This window comes from Boleophthalmus pectinirostris, unplaced genomic scaffold, assembly GCF_026225935.1.
Source record: "Boleophthalmus pectinirostris isolate CB_2022bp ecotype Guang Dong unplaced genomic scaffold, ASM2622593v1 HiC_scaffold_15, whole genome shotgun sequence".
NCBI lineage: Eukaryota > Metazoa > Chordata > Actinopteri > Gobiiformes > Gobiidae > Boleophthalmus > Boleophthalmus pectinirostris.
Window position 1 is genome coordinate 19672687 of NW_026571070.1, and position 19706 is coordinate 19692392.

The 19706-nt window shown below is 36.5% G+C and overlaps 1 protein-coding gene across 1 annotated transcript in view; it reads right to left on the bottom strand.

Moving 5' to 3' along the window:
* sema5a (sema domain, seven thrombospondin repeats (type 1 and type 1-like), transmembrane domain (TM) and short cytoplasmic domain, (semaphorin) 5A) overlaps window positions 1-19706 on the bottom strand; it is a 154116-nt gene that overhangs the window by 124869 nt on the left and 9541 nt on the right. Inside the window, exons 2-3 of the mRNA XM_020925704.2 lie at window positions 13467-13566; window positions 6918-6963 (exon numbers count right to left, since the gene is read on the bottom strand). Coding sequence (XP_020781363.1) covers window positions 6918-6963; window positions 13467-13566 — 146 coding nt within the window. The remainder of the gene's footprint in view (window positions 1-6917; window positions 6964-13466; window positions 13567-19706) is intronic.

Sequence of the window (19706 nt, forward strand, 5' to 3'; positions counted from 1 at the left end):
CGTCTTTGTATCATATAAACTTTTTAAAGGGGAAGTTAGCGCATTGACATAGTACAATTATTCATAAGATACTGCAATCCATTGTAGTAGAGTACCTATGGGATGTACACAAACAATAAGGCTGTTTTGTCCAAGGTTGGTCTATGTTAAAGAAGGAAAGAGAAGTGAATGCCACACAGAGCAGATTGTAACATCCATGGTGTAACAGAAAATTCACCTTGGAGATACAAATATATGACTCAATAGCTATTATATTTTACTTTACTTTCAGTGTAAATACTGCAAATAAAATGTAACCTATTTGCCCAGCAATAACGTACACAAAAGAAGTACGTTGTGTGGGTATTTGTTGCTAACCTGAATTCAAATGATACAATAATGTAAGAGGACCTCATCTTGACCAGTTTCACAGTAATGTCTACATCACTATAGCTGGTTTTACAGTGAATGATGAATGCAGAAAAACTGTTTGAAAAGAGATGTTAAAGGTCGACAAAATAAATAAAAGCTTTGGTTAAAACTCAGTTTTGATTATCATGTTTTTACAACCATCTGTGGCTTTCAAGGTCTTTTAAATTGACAGTGTAAAGCCAGTGCTCTGTCAGTAAAAAAACATTTGGTTTGGAGCAGAATTAAGACTTTGGAAGAAAACAAAAATCTGACTTTTTATGTTTCAGTGCATGACAAGTATTACAATTCTGTATTATATATATTCAGGATATTAATATTGAAAACTGCCATTTCTTTTGGCGTATCACCCAGCTCTATATCATTAAAAACATGTTGAACTTAAAAACTTCTGAATTTAAAAAAAGTGATTTAGTAAAGCAAATGGTAGTGTTTGTGTTCATGTATCAATCAGGGTGATTAAAGGTTACATGTTACACTAAATGGACTCTTATCAGTTTTAAACTATGTTAGAATGCTGTTACCTCATCAAAAACATACCTGGAGTTGTGTTTTGTTTGAGCAATCCTTTATTATTAGTCTGTCTACATCTCTAAAGCTCAAAATGCTCTGTTCCACCTTGTGATGTCATGAAGCAGTGGTTTTCAAGTTTAGATACTTTTCCTCTTACCTTTAGTTTTGTAGAGATTGGCAATTCCAGGTCTGAAATTATCCAAATGATTCTAGTGAAGGTGTATGGAGTTTAAAAACACAATGGAGCACTTCCTGTGTTACCACATGACATTTCAGTCTAAATATGCAGGATTTGTGTGAATGAAACAAAACACAACTCCTGGTATGTTCTTGATGAGGAAACATTATAACATTGATCCGCGTAATATGGGACCTTTAAAGATGATTTAAAGGGCTCATAAGGTGATAAGGGCCCTTTAAAAGTGATTCCTTCTTTTCTTTATAAATGGTAGTGTTCCTATTCACTTGTATCTGTAAGTATACTCAAGTTGATGACAGAGTTACTGGTGCTTAGTTGGTGTTTCTAAGTACTGGTCCCATGCAGTCCCTGTCAGAGCAGAGCAGGAGAAATGTGGCCACCTTTTGTTCTTGACAGTGTTTTCCACATCAGTGAAGATGAGGCTAGAGGGTGACAGTGAGTGGAAGACCTCTTCAAGCTGTTGAGAAGCAAAAAAAAAAAAAAAAAAAAAAAAAAGAAAAGAAAACAATATTCCCCCAATCCCGGACAGACTCATTGCTCTTCAGCTTCTGTATTACTATTCAGATGGAGCACACAGAGCACGTAATGTGAGCTTTTCCTCTGTGAGACCTGCCTTTGTTGTAAACAGCTTTTAAGACAACCTTTCTATCTCTAAGTGGCTGCACCCTTTCTTCTTGAGGGATTTATTGAAGACCAAATCCGTGGAGTGGCCTCAAAAAGACAGCGCCGCCAATGAAAGTGTAAAAGTTCTCAAAGGGCTTAGCATGGCTGCCCTTCTCTGCGCGCAACTTCTGATGTTCCTCTATTTTTCATTAGCTCAGAGCAAAAAGGGCATTTACTGAGGAGATTATGGTTACTGGCTTCAGCCCACATCGATCTCCGTGTCTCAACTCGATATGAGCAATAGACTGGGCAGGCCCGCCATGTTTGGCTGGTACTTACCTGCTAAAGCCTCTGTAATACAACGCCATGACGACCAGACCACTTTAAGACCACCGCGATACACAACAATCGCTTTCAAGGGCACAGAGCATGTTTGGAGCAACACAGAGGTTTTGTAACTAAACCTATGTGAGAAGTTATGTTTACTATGGATATTTTATTTAGATTTATTTATAACCAAACTCTTGCAGTCTCATGTGACAACGTTCTTGTGTTGCTCCTATGTTTTGAAATGAAGCTTAGATCATGAAAAAACAATACAGCACAATACATTTTGGTACCTCACAAAACTGAATTATATTTATAAATTCCATTTAAAAAAAAATATATATATATATATAGTTGTAAATCTCTAATTTGAGGTGACATTTCCTAGGCATTTTCTAGGGTGCTCTTCAGCACCCACCAGGTTTCAAAGGTTGCCCTGAAGAGAATATACTATTACTATATTTCTAAACTAAACCTTTTCAGTTAGGACCAAAATATATTACTGTCTTATACACTTATACTAACACCAAATGAAATGTTAAAGTGTCCACATTTTTGAATGTTCTTTTCTGTGTATTTAGCTCATTCCTAAGTCAGCAAAGCATGACCCCAGGGTGCCGCTTCATTATAGACGGATTATTTGTTTGGCAACATGGGATGCGCACACAGCCTAAGTGCAGGAAACACCACTGTCTATGTGGATAACATGGAGTTGCAACTCTAGTGCTGCTGCCAGTGCACTAAAACTGTTTATCACCGTGTGATAATAAGTTATAATGCTAAAGTAACATTAGTGAGTGGAATACGACTTCATGGCCCATATGTGTTAAATGCAGGTGGGTGTATAAATGACGAGAAGAAGCTTCTTAAACTTCAGTAGCTGGACATCTACTCATACCTGATTAATACACTTAGCCCCGCCCCCGGGAAGCCCAAAATCTGCTGAAGTCTTACAAGACACTGACATGATACCAGGCAGGACAGCGGCTTTTGTGACATAGTCTGATAATCCCTCTATGAGGAAATTAGTTCAGTACAGTTTATAAAATGTAAATGCTAGATTGGTTCAATTTCTCAAAAATACAAAATTGTTGGTTGATGAGTAAAATGGATTTAGAAAATACAGAGCTTGTATTAATCCTATTTATATGGTTTCAACTTTATGGTGACACATGTCTGTATGTTTGTTACTTGTATTTTTGTATTCTTGTATGTTCAGCACAATAGAAGGAGTGTGTACATGATACCATGGTAATCACAACAGGCTATGAGCCAGTCCGACCTTACACAGTGTACTGCTCTCTGTGTCTCTATGCTGTCTGCCAGAACAGATCACTGCCACTGGGAATTATGTGACAGGCCTGAGCTTCGGGGAACGGTGAAATCACAAAGACAAGCGGAGGTGTAGCTTTTAGCTTGTTTTCAACATGTAAGAGGATGCAATTCGTTTGAGTGCCACGGTAACAAACAGCCAACAACCAGCGCCACTCAAAGTGCTTTTGTCGCTCATGGTGCGATCAGAGTCCTAGTACATCTTTTGACAGATCAGAAATGTTTGCAGTAAAGAGAAGTTTGTTATATAACTTTATTTTGTGTCTAAATTAAGATGGAATTAAGGTACTATTCTCTTAAAGGGCCCATATTAAGCTATTTTCTGATCTATATAACTGTTATAATGTTTCCTCATCAAAGACATTGTGTTCTGTTTCATTCACACATGTTTAATACATATGTTCTTTTCTCCAATGGGAAACACTCAACACTCAAGCTTGTGATGCCATGTGGTAGTACAAGAAGTGCTCCACTGTGTTTTTAAATTCCATACATCTTCACTCGAATCATTTGGATGATTTCAGCCCTGGAACACACTGAACAAAAGGTAAAAGGAGCTGTTAAATTGAGAACTACCACTACATGATATCACAAGGTGGAACAGAGCTTTGGAGAAATAGTCAAACTAATAATAAAGGATTACTCAAACATGTGTGAATGAAACAAAACACAGCTCCAAAGATGTTTTTGAAGAGGGAACCACATTATAACATGGTTTAAAGCTTGCGAGAGTCAATTTTGTGTAATACAGGACTTTTAAGAAAAAGTTCAAATCAGTGCATGTATTAAAGGTGCACTATGTAACTTATATGTAGGAGGGTCCACCACATGTCTGTTGAGTTTAATGACACTATGGAATATTCTGGGCAAAGCAACATCTCCATGGAGATGGGTGGTAGTGGCATCCCATCCATCAAAAGTGTCATGCAGTGCATATATCCTTGTGTATAAAATGGTACTTATCCCTTAAAACACTATAATTTAATATATCAATTCTGTGTATGGCTCATTACCATTATTTCATGACTTTTTAAGTAAATAAACACAAGTTTAACATTTCAATTTCAAAAACAGGTAAGTGCCATGTTTAAAAATCAGATGAGGCTTGAAAATTAAACGAAAGTAAATGAAAAGTACTTTTAGTTAAGAGCATGTTTTCAGACCTCATTTAAACTTTACACAGCGTGTTAACCACTGCACAAACATTCAGATCAATCAGCAATTAAAGTCTCATTTAACATCAGGATAGAAAAAAGAAAAAAGAAAAAGATTTGATGGTTTAAAAGTATTTGGATTGGCCCTCCCCCTTGACTCCCTTTAGTTCCTGGTCTATAGTCTGATGCAAAGCAGGGCACCTTAAACACAAGTCCGCCTTAAATTGGCCCCAAGATCCAGCCGAGGATTACAGAGGCCTCACGAGGGAAGACAAGCTGGAGATGAGCCTTTGATTGGGGCCGGTCGGAATTTCTTGTTCCCGCTTCTGGGGCAATACAGCAGGCGGCAGTGAGGAAAGAACAGAAGATTGGGTGCTCCGAAAGGCACACTGAACATCTTTTAAAAGCATGTGTGTGCCAGAGGATGGGTCTACACAAAGAACACCGCCGCATGCACCCTCATTTAACACCATAGGGGGCAGCGCTGGCTTTCTTCCCTATGTCTATGGCACTCACGGCTTTTCCAATCCTCTTGTTTTGCGAGTTTTATTTCGTCCTATCCAACAAATTCCAGCCTCTTTTTTTCTTATTTCCTATTCCAGTCGGATTTGTATCAACGCAATACCCCCAGTGCCTGCTTTGTTCTCCTCTCTATACGCTGTTTCTAATGGTTTTCCGGGGTGTATAAATGGCAGAAAACAAGCATCAAAGAATCCCGACTGGTACAACCTAGAGACACGTCCTTGATGTGTTTGTAATTGTGCGGTCCGTAAATGTTTTTTCTCAGTGGGGAAGTACGGGGTTTGACAAATATAAAAATATAATAAAAACATGCACTCATTTGAAGGACAGCATGTGGTGGGGAGAAAATAATTGGTGTCAATGGTATTTTGGAATATGGCAGTTGTGTTAGAAAGTCCATTCAGTTTATAATAACTCTGCAATATTTAAAGAGTCTGTATTAAACAACATTGATTCTTGTGAGCTTTAAGTCATGTTAGAATGTTGTTGAGTCATCAGAAACGTACCTAGGGTTGTGTTTTGTTTTATTCACATGTTTGAGTTGTTAGTCTGTCTACATCTTAAAAGCTCAGAATGCTTTGTTCCACCTCGTGATGTCATGTAGTGGTAATTTTCTAGTTAACAGCTACCTTTGTTCAGTAGAGATGGGCTATTCCAGGGCTGAAAAACACAGTCCTCCTGTTTTACCACATCACAAGGTAGAACAGAGTGTTTTCTGTTTAAGAGAAGAAGTATTTAAGAGAAGAAATCAGCCTAAATATGCAGGGTTTGTGTGAAGGAAACAAAATACAACTCCAGGTTTGTTTTTGATGAGGAAAAATTATAACATACCGTAGATCAGAAAGTAGCTCAATATCGGCCCTTTAAACCATGTATTTGAATTTAAATTTGAGTTTATTTGTTTGGAGGACAAGCCCCTTGAGATGTCTCACCATCTTGTTTTCGAAGGGGTCCTCATAGATACAGTAGGGCAGACAGTAGGCTACATCAATTCAAATAAACATCAAAACGACAAAATCAACACAACCATACACACACACACTCACTCACTCACGCTTGACTGTTAGACACATAATAAATCAAATCTGAACAAAGACACTAAGAACTAAGACAGAGTTCAAATATAGTATTGAAATACAACAAGATGAACAACAAAATTCAACAAAATGATCAAAAACAATTACACAGGATATGTAAATATTGAACCAGAGCAGAAGGGACACAAGTTAATTTGATGACTATAGTGGTCAGATACTGCTAGATACAATAGATTATTCCACAAAAATCACGTTATGTATTATAGAAACAGTATTTGAAATGAAGCAAACAAGTTTTGTGACTATTGAAAAACTAGTTAACATTTACCCAGACATGATAGTCAGTTCTTTTGACTAAGGACAGCATTCAAAATGGAATTTATCACATGTTAAGTCTTTAAAAAGCCAGGAGAAAGTGCTAATATTATTTGACAATACAGTTACTGAAGATTTTTAATTCCTAGTGGTTTTATTAATGACAAAATACTAGCAAATATTTGGTATTACAAGACTTAACTGATCAAAATATAAGCAGCACTTTACGTAGGTTATTATTTAATGAAATGTAGCTCATACTTGACATTAACTATAACAACACTGAATCTGAATACTGTGGTTCAAAATGTCAAGGACATCAACACAAACAGCATAGAGCCTGCATGCTTGACAAAATCACTGTTAGAAAATGTGTGACACTAAAGCGCTTTACTGTAACTGATTTGAGCAGCAGGACGCCATGGTAACGCTGTGTTTGGTGGTTTGTATGTGATTCCTGTCTGAAGTGAGAGCCCTGAGTCAGACGCAGCGGCTGGAGGGACTCACCTGGATCAGTGTCAGGTCCTCCAGGTTCAGTCTGAAGAGGTGATTTCTGAAAAACAAGACAGAGACCAGTGAACAAATACACTGCTGTGGAGCTGGGGTTGTACAAAATGTGTCCATGCAAGAAGTCAATAGATAATGAACCTGCAGACTGAGAAACACACACTTTATTATGTCTTTTTGTGGATGCTATTTTTGATTATTTAGTATTTAGCATTTTAAAACCTCTTTTGGTTTAACATAGTCTTACTGAAAATACTACACTTTCCCAGTCTCTATAGCAACAGAAGTCTAGTCTTGATTGTAGTTACTATATCCCTAAGCAGATACGATATATACCTCGATACATAAGCCACATAGGTATCTCGATACAGTTCAGTTTCAATTTGATAAGATATATTACAAATTGATTCGATACGGTTCAATAATAATAATAATGGCTAAATCATGGCTGCGATATTAAAAGTATAAAACACTTCTTATGCAAAGTTCATATGAAACATGCCCATTTTAATCATCAAAACAGTGAAAATGTCAAATGTGTTGCATAAATGAGTTTCCTTCCTCTACACAAGCAACAAAACTGTAGCTGTAGCAAAATAATTTATCAAAATATACCAAAAAATAATCGATACAGTAGCCCCTGATATTGATGCTGTATCATCACAATAAATGATACGATATATTGATATGCCAATATTTTTGCACACCCCTATTGCTCAGTAGTGATACTTAGCAATGACATCTGGCTTGGGGTGTTCTACAAGTATGTGTATGGTGGAATGTTTAGAAGTTACTAGGGGAGTAACGATATCCAAGTCTTACGATACAATATCGTCAGAGTATGAAACTCACGGTACAATATTTTTTGCAATATCGTGGGGAGGCTCACGATGTAACAATATCCAAATCTCTCGAGACGATATTTTCACGATATACATCTCACGGTACGATATTTATCGTGATATTTTGTGGAAGCTAACAAAACTGTGAATATGCTACTTTTTTCTCTTAAAATGCCTCGACAAGGCTTAATCCAAAGAACTAAGACTTAAAAGTGCTTAGAACCATTATTTCTATTATTTATTGTAGTCTGCATTGAAATGGAGAAAAAGATCATGCTCCTTCTGTATTTTTATTTTTTATTTTTTTTAGCTATTGCTGCACCATAACTCTTAATTTAAGCACAGGGACTTGTAATTCAGTATATTGTGATGGACTACGATGTTATTATGAGAACTTTGACGATACGACACAATGCCCAAATTAGCAAATCAGCCCAAAAAGTTTTAAGATAGTGTGAAAACTGAAGAAAAAACTAAACAACACAATTTTAGGTGATCAATACAAGCATCTATGGTGCTGTTTAGGTGTGGATTTTCAACAAAAAAGGTGAAAGTGACTACCTGAAAAACTGTTAGATGATGCTAGCTATCTAGTGACTATAATTTAAGCACAGATAAATCAGCTCTTCCTGGTCAGACTGCATTAAATTACAGATCAAATTAAAGTCTAATCTCAGTAACAGAGCTCCAGACAGAGCAGTGCCTTCAGTTAGCATCACACCCTCTGAGAATGTTGGTGATAGCAGCTGCAAAGGATCAATAGCAGCTGACAATATATGAAAATAAAGCAAACCTCTTCAACACTAATGCACTTTTAACAATTCAAATTAAAATTTTAGTTGACCTCTAATATTGAGTAACACTATTTTATTATGCACCTAATTTTCCCAGTGACTAACTAATGACATATTTATGAGATTCTGCTGAAAGTATTTTAATATCTTCACTGACGTTCACCACAAAAGGCTCCTTTTTCCTTCGTCTCCTTCTCTATTTTTATCAGAAAACAGGTGAAGCTAGTGCATTTAAACCTCCCACACACCTCTGATGGATTGTGAAACACTCATAATGCTCTATGTTAGCTATAAAAAGGTTAAGGTTTTGTCTAATCTCCTGTAGTTCCACCTGTATGACACGCTGAGAAAGGAGAATGTAGTGAAGAGAAATAAACAGTTTGAAAGAAAAGCAAGGCCTATGAGTAGACAAAGCTTTACTCTAATAGGTCCTTATGCTGAAGTGCCTCAAGCTTCGCATATAGAAGGTACAAACAAAATACTTTCTCTGGCACTAGCAACTTTTCACAAATAACCATCTCCGTAGAGAAAAGTCTGCCTCATCGCTATTAACAATGTGTCAGACAACTCAATGATTATATACAATTACTTTGAATTAGAGTGCACGCAGGCTGCAATTAAATGTTTATGAAGAAAAATGCACCCTCGTGAAAATGGGTATCATATTATTACACTGCTATGTGAGGGTAATACAAAAAACAATGAGATAAAGACGAGATAAAAACAGAAAGTAATGGTCTGAAAACTCATAAACCACATTTTATTAGTCATGAGTTCCAGCAGATGAAGCGCCTGGGGAGTGGGAGGTCTGGACATCTCATTATAGTTTGAAATAACAGAGCCATATTATGTAAAACAAAGGTAAAGTCGCAACTCATCGTGTTACTCCCAAACCTGGATAAATCAATAAATTTGCATCTGGCCTAAATCTATTTAAACATAATAAAAAGCATTTTCTTAGTAATGAGTTCCAGTAGATGAAGCGTCTGGGGAGTGGGAAGTCAGGACATCTCACGGCCTAAATTTGTTTAAAAATACTTGGTGTCTAAATGGAAAGTAGAAAATGTGAAAGGCTGTGAAGGCAAACAACATGTAACTTGTAATGTCTTTATTCATGTGACCATGGAACACCTTTTTACCAATTGAATTAAATTGATTTTAAACAAGCTTTGACATTCAGTTTTGAATTTAGTTTTCACACTCTTCCCCAACACAACAAATAAAGGTACAAAGGCGTCAAGGTATTTCTATTTTATATTCATGCTTGATTTTTTTAAAGAAAGAACATTTGCATATAAGTCATAAGAATAAAATCAACCATTTGCACTAATAAAAGTAACTAGAATAAAAGTTCATGTGCAGAAACAGACATCTCAGTTTTTTTTCTTTTTAATAAGATACTACATGCATATTACATTACATACACACACACACATTATTAATTACAGTCTAGGTGATATTTGTTCAAAAAAGGATTGAATAATTTTTATTGCACTAAAATAAATTCGGCTTTTGAAAACACCCCTAGACAAAGAGTAAATTCTAAGCTTTCAACATGTTTTTCAAATTGTACAAATCTGTTTTTGCAAATGATCTTCTAAAGGAGACCTATTATGCAAAATTGACTTTTCAGAGCTTTAACCATGTTGTAGATGTTTCCCCTTCTCATTTAAGTTTTATTTGGAATGATTCGTGCATATTTGAGCAATCTTTAATCATTTATTTTTAAGACACCCATCAACCTCTGTTTTCACAGCTGCAAACGGCCATTGCTCTCTCCAATTAAATTTTTTAAAATCGTCAATACACGTAGGATTCAGCAGCAGCATTTATTTATTTATTTTTTATTATTATAATTTTTAATCTACTACTCAGCAGTGTGATCTGTAGTTATCCATTGGAAATGCCAACAACTTCATGGCTCTTTGTTGTAATGATACTTACAGCAATGTCGGCTCCCACTGGTTACCAAAGTTTTCAACCACCAATTTTTATTTTATTTTTATTTTATTAATTTTTTTTTACATTGTTTTAGATTAATATTGCAATTTAAAATGTGCAGATTATAACATAATGATCCATGGGTGTCGTACATTATAACTATATAGTAGTAATCTATATTATCCCTGTTTTACTTCCCTTCACTGGCTGCCTCTGTGTTTTAGAACTTATTTTAAGATCTTACTGATGACTTTTAAAGCTCATTTAGGTCTCGCACCAAGTTATATTTCAAAACTTTTCACCCCATATGAGCCCTCTCGCAGTCTTAGATCCTCAGGCAGGTCCCTGTTAGCTGTTTCAAAGTCCAGGCTCCGGACGAAGGCTGTTGGAGCCTTTTCGGTCCGGGCGCTTCGGCTTCGGAATGACCTGCCTGAGGAGATAAGGCTTGCACCATCAGTATCATCTTTTAAATCACTTCTTAGAACCCATTTTTATTGGTTGACCTTCCTTTGACTGGTTTTAGCTTGATTTTATTCCTTATTTATTGTATTCTATTTCTTTTGATTTAATCAGATTGTTTGCATCATTGTCTGTTTTTGTGTGCCTTTTGTATGGTATTTTTATGCTTTTTGCATTGTTCATTGCTGCTTGTACAGCACTTCGTAAACCTAATTTTTAAAAGTGTGTTATAAATAAAGATGTATTATTGTTGTTACTATAGCAGGCCCAAGCACAATATGTCTTCTTTAATATCTAAGAATAAAAAGTAAATGTTAATATTTGGTCATGTTTTAATATTTTAGTAGAAAAGTCCATATTCTATTAATATATCAAAGGGTTTCAAAGTAGGTTATCAATTAAATAGAATTGAAGGTATTTCTAATCATAGTCTAGACATCTTTTAATATTTCTTTTTGTCTTCACCATGCACTTGTGTGATGGCAGACATAGCGACAGACCTGTGTGAGAGGAGCCGTGGGCCTGTTTTCTGTTTTACTGTATTGATATTTACATTGATCGTTCCTCAGCTCCATTATCAGTCATACTCAGACACCACCCACACAGTGTCATCAAATCACTTTCACACTTGAGCCATCACATCTCTGCGGACAACTCCACTAAATGTCTTATTTGATTTTGTGAGCGTTTCAAATGCCATGCTGCGATAGGATTACCTCAGGTTTTTCTTCTTTTTTTGTCACACATTGATTTTAACAAAATGTACAATTGATTTGATTTTTCTAAGAAGAGCCGTGATATTTTTGGCTCAAGATTTATCATGTGCCTATTCGGACTGACAAAAAATGTGATCAGTATTGGGTAAAAATATGTATAAATGAGACTTGGACCATTCCTAAAAAAAAACAAACAAAAAAACTAAAACAAAACAAAAACAAACAACAACAAAAAAACTACAGAATGATCTGGATTTATATCAGAACTAGTACAAGACCACATTGTAATACTGGAAATTTCTATTATTTTGTGCTGTAAATTACATTCTGTTGGTAAAAAAAAAGAAGGTTTTACTTTTATAACTGAAATAAAAATGGTGTAGAGACTTTCCTTTACCAAAATTGAGTTCCAGTGTCATGGCAACACTGCCTAGGGCTGCACAATACTATAAATTGGATCTAAATCACAAAGGCTGCAATTATTTAGGTAATAAAACATATTACATAAACATAAATCTTGCTGTAACTGTAATTTAGACTTCTACAAACATGTTCTGAAATGCATGGGATTCTTCTATTCATTTATCAGTTCATATTTCAGTTTTCTCCCAAATGTTAATGAGTTTTTTACAATGTGCACACTGAAAAAAATCCCATTTTTAACCATGTAGTGCAAATCCAAAAGCAATATTTGTCAGAAAATACTGAATTTACATTTTTTATTTTTTTTTCTTCCCAAAATCATGCAGCCCTACTAGTAACTATCAAATAAACCTACACATTCTCGGATTAGCCTTTCCCATCCCGGCCATAGAAATGCATTAGCTAATTCTCTATAGGCCTGTGTTTGTTTTCTCTCCTGGCCGCTCTGTTATCTTCAGTTCACTTTGTACCTCTGCGTTCTATTGACAGCACCACCATTAAGAACAGTGGCAAATACACTGTGCATGGAAGCAGCCAGAGTACGCATCCATACCTCTCACTCACAAGTCTAAAGAGGCACTTAAAGCCAAAGAGGAGTGAACGCTGCTTTGAAATTCAGCCACTCCAAACCAGACACAGCCCAATGCATGAAAGGTACAGCGGCCGGACGTCAGGGCAAACAAAATGGAAGAGAAAAGAAAAAAGCTAGTTTATCTGAAGGTGAAAATATTGTTTTTGGTTTTGAGATTACAATTATTATATCTGGCAAGATAAAAACAACAACAACAAAAAAAAGACTTTGTCCTCATTATTAAGCTTTGAGCAGTGAAAGAGTTAAAACTATTACATGTATTACTCTTTTTTGGTAACACTTTGATTGACACCACTTAAAGGCGCTCTTCCTTTACTGTTAATTTTATGTGGTTTGCATTTCATTTGCATTTCATTTAACTTATGCATTCTAAGCATCAAAATTGTTGTTGATGAGTGGAGAGCACACTTCCTGATTCTCGTTAAAAACAAAACACTTATAATTAGATACAGACCTCACAGTAAACAACAGACTTATTTTGACCTCAAGAGCTGCTTATACAATATATCAGTACTTGGCAAAAAAATGTGGTACAGGAGTTTAAATGCATTACATAAAATAACAACATGCAAAGACAAATGATGTAACCCAGTCTGTCTATCCATGTTGTAATGCAAATACTAATACATACACGTCCAAAACTTGTATATGGTATTATTTGTCTGTTTTGTGTTTTTATGTTTTGTCTTTTTGTTTTTTACTCAAAATATACAAAAAAGTAACAAACATATTTCCTTTCACAAAATACATTACAAAATACCACCACACTGTATTTGTCTTACCGTGCTCCAACAATCAGCTCGTTCTGTCCAGGGTCAAAGGTGAGCTGGGAGTAATCCACCGTGCCCTCGGCCTTGAAGCGTGAGAACCAGGGCTCCATTTCTGCCAATCACACAACAGAAGACAACAGCGTTAGCCAATCAGAGCCCAGGATTTATGACAGGGGATGACAGCTGCACATGAATTAGCTGCGTTCAAGATGGCCGTAAATTTCACTATGGACACTTGTAATGGCGTCTTTAAAATTAAATTTACAACCGAGGATAGCGTGTCTGTTTTCTGCCACACAGACACAAGGATTAACCTGTTTAGATCGAGTTACATATTTGAAATACCGCTTCACATTCACTGTTTGTCAGCACAATCTCAAATAAAATCTTCCTTATGATCTTACAATGTACACTCCTCCTACTGAACTACATACTGCAGTACAATCTCTCATATGGATCGTCATACAACTACTACCACTACTAGAACTAGGGATGGACATTCGATAAAATTTTCTTAATTGATCGTCGGGAGAATTAACAATTGATTTTTGATTAATCATTAATGTTTTTATATTAAAATGATCATCATTATTACTATTATTACTAATCTGCATAAATAAACTCAACTTTACAGCATAAATCATACCCACTATAGAGCCACATCAGCCTGTTAAAGATTATGCGTTTAATGCAGTTTTGCACAAGTCTTACAGCAATGAAACTTAAACTGCATGGCTAATTTGCATAAACTAAGTGGAAAAAAAAAAAAATACAGCGCTGATGCGATCAGCTTCTGTCAGACTAAAGGACACAACTCAGTGGAATATAGGAGTTCTTTCTGTGACAGAGGAATGTTGATGATGATGATGGTGAGTTTGTTCTGGGTGTATATCATGTTGGAGATGGTTCATGTTTTTAGAGATCATACGTGTGCAGCTCTTTATGTTGCAGTAATCGGGATACTGCGTATACATGCACCATGATGAAACCGGGACACTGATGTGCATGTAAACACACTCACTGAATGGTACAGTGATCTCCAAAGAGGTGCCAAAGTGGAAACATAGGACTGTGAGACTACAACTCCAGTGTTTGTGTCAGACGCAGCCTCATCTCTATGCACAGCAACCTACATTTGATTAAAAACAAATGTAATCAACGAAATTCTGATCAATTAGCGATTAATCGACTAATCGTGCTCATCCCTAACTAGAACAACCATGAAATCTCCCATAATTGATACTTTGTAGGTGATCTCATCCACATTAACTATGGGGATGATACTAACTTTAGGCTTTACTCTGTCTGAGGCTTTGTTAGACTTTAATCTGATCTTTTTAAAAACACAATCTGTCGACAAAGAAGTGACTTAGCTGGAACTACAACAGGTGAGTAAATAACATTACAGCTAGCATTAGCCAAGAGTTTTACAGTTAGTCACTCTCACCTCTTTTTTTGTTGAAAATCAAACACCTAAACAGGACCATGAATACTTGTACTGATCACAGGCTCCTGAAGCTGTGTTGCTAAAATAAATTTTGTATTTTTTTGTAAGTTTTCAGTCAATCTTTAAATAGTTTTTGTAGTTTTTTGCTAATTTATGAAACTGCTGAACATTCCTCCATATAGATACATGTAGACCCCCCCACCCCAGCGTGATGTCACTGCAAAGTATCCATACTTGAGTTTTGCATATATCTCTTTCCATCTATAGCATTCATATCATTTTCATGTCTATATCATTGTGACTTGATGCAAACGGACCCTTTTGTCAAACTCAATAATACACAGTCCAGAAGTCCACTGCGGAGACTCCCAAAGATAGTCCAGAGACAGACTGTGACATCTTATCCACTACACGCCTGTTGTCATGGCGCCCGGCCCATTAACCCCTGACCAATCGAATAGAAGGGTCTCGGCTGGTGCCCTGCCTGTCTGCTGTCCGGACACCCGATAGGATAAGTTACTGTGGGCAAATCCATCATACGCTCCATCACATGTCAGGCGCTTGTAACAGTTTTAGCTTAAAAGGAAACATTCTAGAGATACAACTGGAAAAAAAAAAAAAAAAAAGAAAAAAAAATTCACTTACACAACGTGGTGTGTATAAAGCTGGAAAAGAGGCAGTGATAAGTAACTTAGAGAGGGTAATTTAGTGGTTATATAAAAGATAATGAAGATTGTTGTTATGTCGAGTATAGTCCATATACCTGAAGTGAAATCTACCAATTATCATCTGAAAATTAAAAATAAATAAATAAATAAATAAAAGGTTTATATTTCTGCACTTATGTGTTTAAATGTAATGCCCATTCCTGACGGTTTGGAAGGATAGCATCTAACTGCTGTTACCAACACAACAACACCAACAACAGACGTATAGTTTGATTGGGAAAATGTCGGGGTGTAATGATATCCAAGTTTCACGATAACGATATTGTCACGGTATGATATTTATTGCAATATTGTAGGAAAGCTCATGATATGGTTGAGAGGCTCATGATATTACAATATTATACATAATAATAAGACACTTTTTTGCTTTTAAAATACCCTGACAAGATTTCGGTTTGAGTAATTACTGTCAAAATCCCAAGAATTCAAGTAAAAAAACATATTTCTTCATGTCTGCACTGAAATGAATCATGGGATATGTAGTTCTCTGTTTATAAGCTGTTGCTACTATAAAACAAGGCATTTGAGACACTTAAGAAACTTGTAATTCTATATATTGTGACAGCCCATGATATTATTGTGAGACTTTTGACGATACGATATCACGATATTTCAGTTACTGTTACATCCCTAGAAAATTGTACTGTTATGCCTTGTTAGGTAACATATGCCAGCAGAGGTATAATACTCCCTACAAGGTGAGCATAGTCAGGCTTGAATGGACAATAACACAATGTGCCAAGTGTTCATATTCTGATGCTAAATAAACTCCACTTTAATATCGCCCACGTTTACGGATAGACAATGTGTCAGAGCATGGTGTAAACAGCAGCTCTTATGGGGTGCTCCCTGTTTGCAGTTGTCAGTATTCTTCAGGAAGAAAGAGAGTTGATCTGGCAACAGGAGATCAAGTTAAGTGTGACTTTGCGATTGTAACTCAAATTACTAAAAAAAGAAAAAAAAAACATACATTACAGTCAGTTTGGTTGCTTATATGGGGGTGTAAATTAGGTTGCCAAGAAAATATCAAGATCATATGGTGAGAGAATTACGTGATGTTGAATTATATCACCTTATTCCCATGTATGGCAATAATCCGAACACTGTAGGTAGGTGACTGTTACAAAACACTTACACGGCTGAGTTTTATGGAGTGGTTGCTTGGCGTCTCTTCATTCATCACTACCTTTGCAAGCTATTTCTGAACTTAATACATCACAGCCTTCTTTTTTCAAATTTAGCAAAGAGCTTTCCATCTGGGCAGAAAATCCAGCTCCAAATACATTGTGGGTGAGTTGAAGCGCACCTGTCAGACACTGTTTCATGTGAAAGCACCTCTCTCCTCTGACTGCCGCAGAGAGGACGCACTCCAGGCTCTGTGACAAATGTGGGATTTTGGATTCAAAGGGAAACACAACAGAGAGGAGCTTTCAAAAACATCTGCCTTTTTCAAGTCTGTACTGAACTACTCAACTGGGAATGCTATCCAGTAAATAGCATTGTTGTAAAGGAATTGTGAATGCCTTAAAGAGGGGGTATTATGCAGAATTGATTTTTGATAATGTTGTTCCCTCATCAAAAACATGCCTGAAGAGGTTTTAGGTGCCATACATGTGTGTGTAATGTAGCAATCTTTCCAGAGCCCCATTCAAACCCTCTTTAGTTCGCTGTAAGATTCTCTGAATGTTCCCACACAGCAGTTCTCCATAAGTATACAAAAGCATGATATGAAGCTCTACACAACAACTTCACAAACTTTCATTAGATGATTGTGATAGCTCTCTGAAGGGGGAGTGACTTAGCATGAGGAGCAAAGGATGGAGAGAGTGCTAAAAACAAAGGTGTAACTGATAAACATGTTACTGTTTTTGGCAAATAAAGCATTTTCAAAACAATAAACTGTTCATATACCACAGATTTATGCCAACCAAAGCATTTTCTACTTTCATTTCAGCTTCTCCATTCATTAGAAACTCTGTCACATTGGATTATTTTAGTCATACAGATGTGACATTTTCTGAGAAGTTGAGTTATGAGCCAAAAAGGTGTCCTCAAGATACCTAAAACTTCCAAGAATTAAAAAATTCTAATAAAACCACCGCCACAAGGTTATGATTAGTTTCAGTACATTCTTTATCATTTTGACACACTGTTTAACATCTTCTCCCAGCACCCAAAGCTAATCTTAATAAACTTCCACTCTAAATTTCTTTGCAGTGAAGGCCTTGGTCTCCCTTATTCGAACTCTGGAGTTTTGGTCGTGCCAATCTCTGGGCTTGCTTTTAGTGCCATTGAAAGGGATTCCTGGCATACAAATGCAGCCAGCAGCCCTCAGGGAGACACCACTCCGAGCACTCGGCAGCTCCCATAAATCTGCAGTGACTATAGTTCTCCTTCACCAGAGAGAGAGAGAGGGAGGGGAGCAGGCAAGTGAGAGAGGGAGGGGGAGATGGGGAGCGAGCGGACGAAGGGGCGCTTATGTGCGGACTTCTGCTCTGGAGAAAAGGGCACTGGAAGAGGTAAGAATTTCATTAAACAATACAAGATTTACAAGCCTACCAGAAAGGCCACACATAACACATACTCTAACTATAAATCTTTTTTTCAACAGTTAATCAGACAACCATCTAGAGTTAAAATGTTACTAAGAGCATTCATTTAACCCGTTAACTTAAAGGTCCTATATTACACAAATGGACTCTTGTTATAATGTCACCTCGTCAGAAACATACTCAGAATAGCGTTTTGCTTCATTCAAAAATGTTTGAGTAATCCTGCATTATTAGTTTGTCTGCATCTCCAAAGTTCAAAATGCTCTGTTCTATGGTGTGATGTCATATAGTGGTAGTTTTCAAGTTAACAGCTACGTTTTATCTTCAGTTCAGTAGAGATTTGCAATTCCAGGACTGAAATAATCCAAATGATTCTAATGAAGGTGGATGGAGTTTAAAAACGCAGTGGAGCACTTCCTGTATTACCACATGACATCACAGAGTCTTTTTCGTTTGAAGGAAGAACTCAGCCTAAAAATGCAGGGTTTTTCTGTTAAACATGCATGAATGAAAAAAAAAAAAAAACACAACTCCAGATATGTTTTTGATGAGGAAACAACTTTAATATAGACCGGAATACAGCGTGATACGGGCGCTTTAATGATGAAATTACTACAGATAATCATTCTAAAAAGCTCAAGGCCAGTAAGCTTTTGTGTTTTAAACTGAATTAGTGGGCCAGATGTTTTAGAAATATGTCAAACGTCAGATGACTCTTACATTAATTTATGAATCTTACGCTTAAATATGGATATAGGACATGTCTCTAGGCTACAACTTTTATATGCATCACATCCTGGACTGTGGCCAGTTTGCCATATGAGATGCATATATATGGAAAAAAAATACTTATTTTTGTCTTCTGATGCTGGATTGTTAAAAAAAAAACATGCTGGTCTTATTTTATTTGATGATAATTTTAAGTATCTATTCCCTAAAGTGATTCATATAAGTGATAATGCAATCAAATCTCCACATTGCTATGCCAAGAGTAGTCGGCATTAACAGAGCGTCTGCAGTGGAGAAAAAACACACAGCTCAGAGCTCCTTCTTTATCCCCTTAACCCTACATGTTCCCTCTGTGCCCTGTATAGACCACAGCATCACTCACATCACGTTTGTTAGTCCAGGATTTGACAAAATGACAGACTATATCAATATTTACAGCCCACATCAGAGACCATGCCAGTGTGCAGTCTGGCAGCTTGGGAACTCGAGTCTAGTGCTGTGTATCTGGCAAAGGGAACAGCAATGGCTACACGCACAAACCATTCTGAAACAAGAGGGCCGAGTGGAGAGGAGGAGGCAGCAGGCTCTCGAATCAAAAGATTAATTGTGTCCAAATACTCGGCACACGTCACTGAAGGAGGACTTTGTGAAGAAGGCGATGGCTTTCAATGGTTCAAACTGGAACTCATGTCAACAAAGTGGCAAAAAAGTTGAAACCAAACTTTTTTGTAGAAGAATTTAGTTTGTGTTTTACTTTTTAACCAAACTACTAATTATTATAATAGTATTTTTCCAC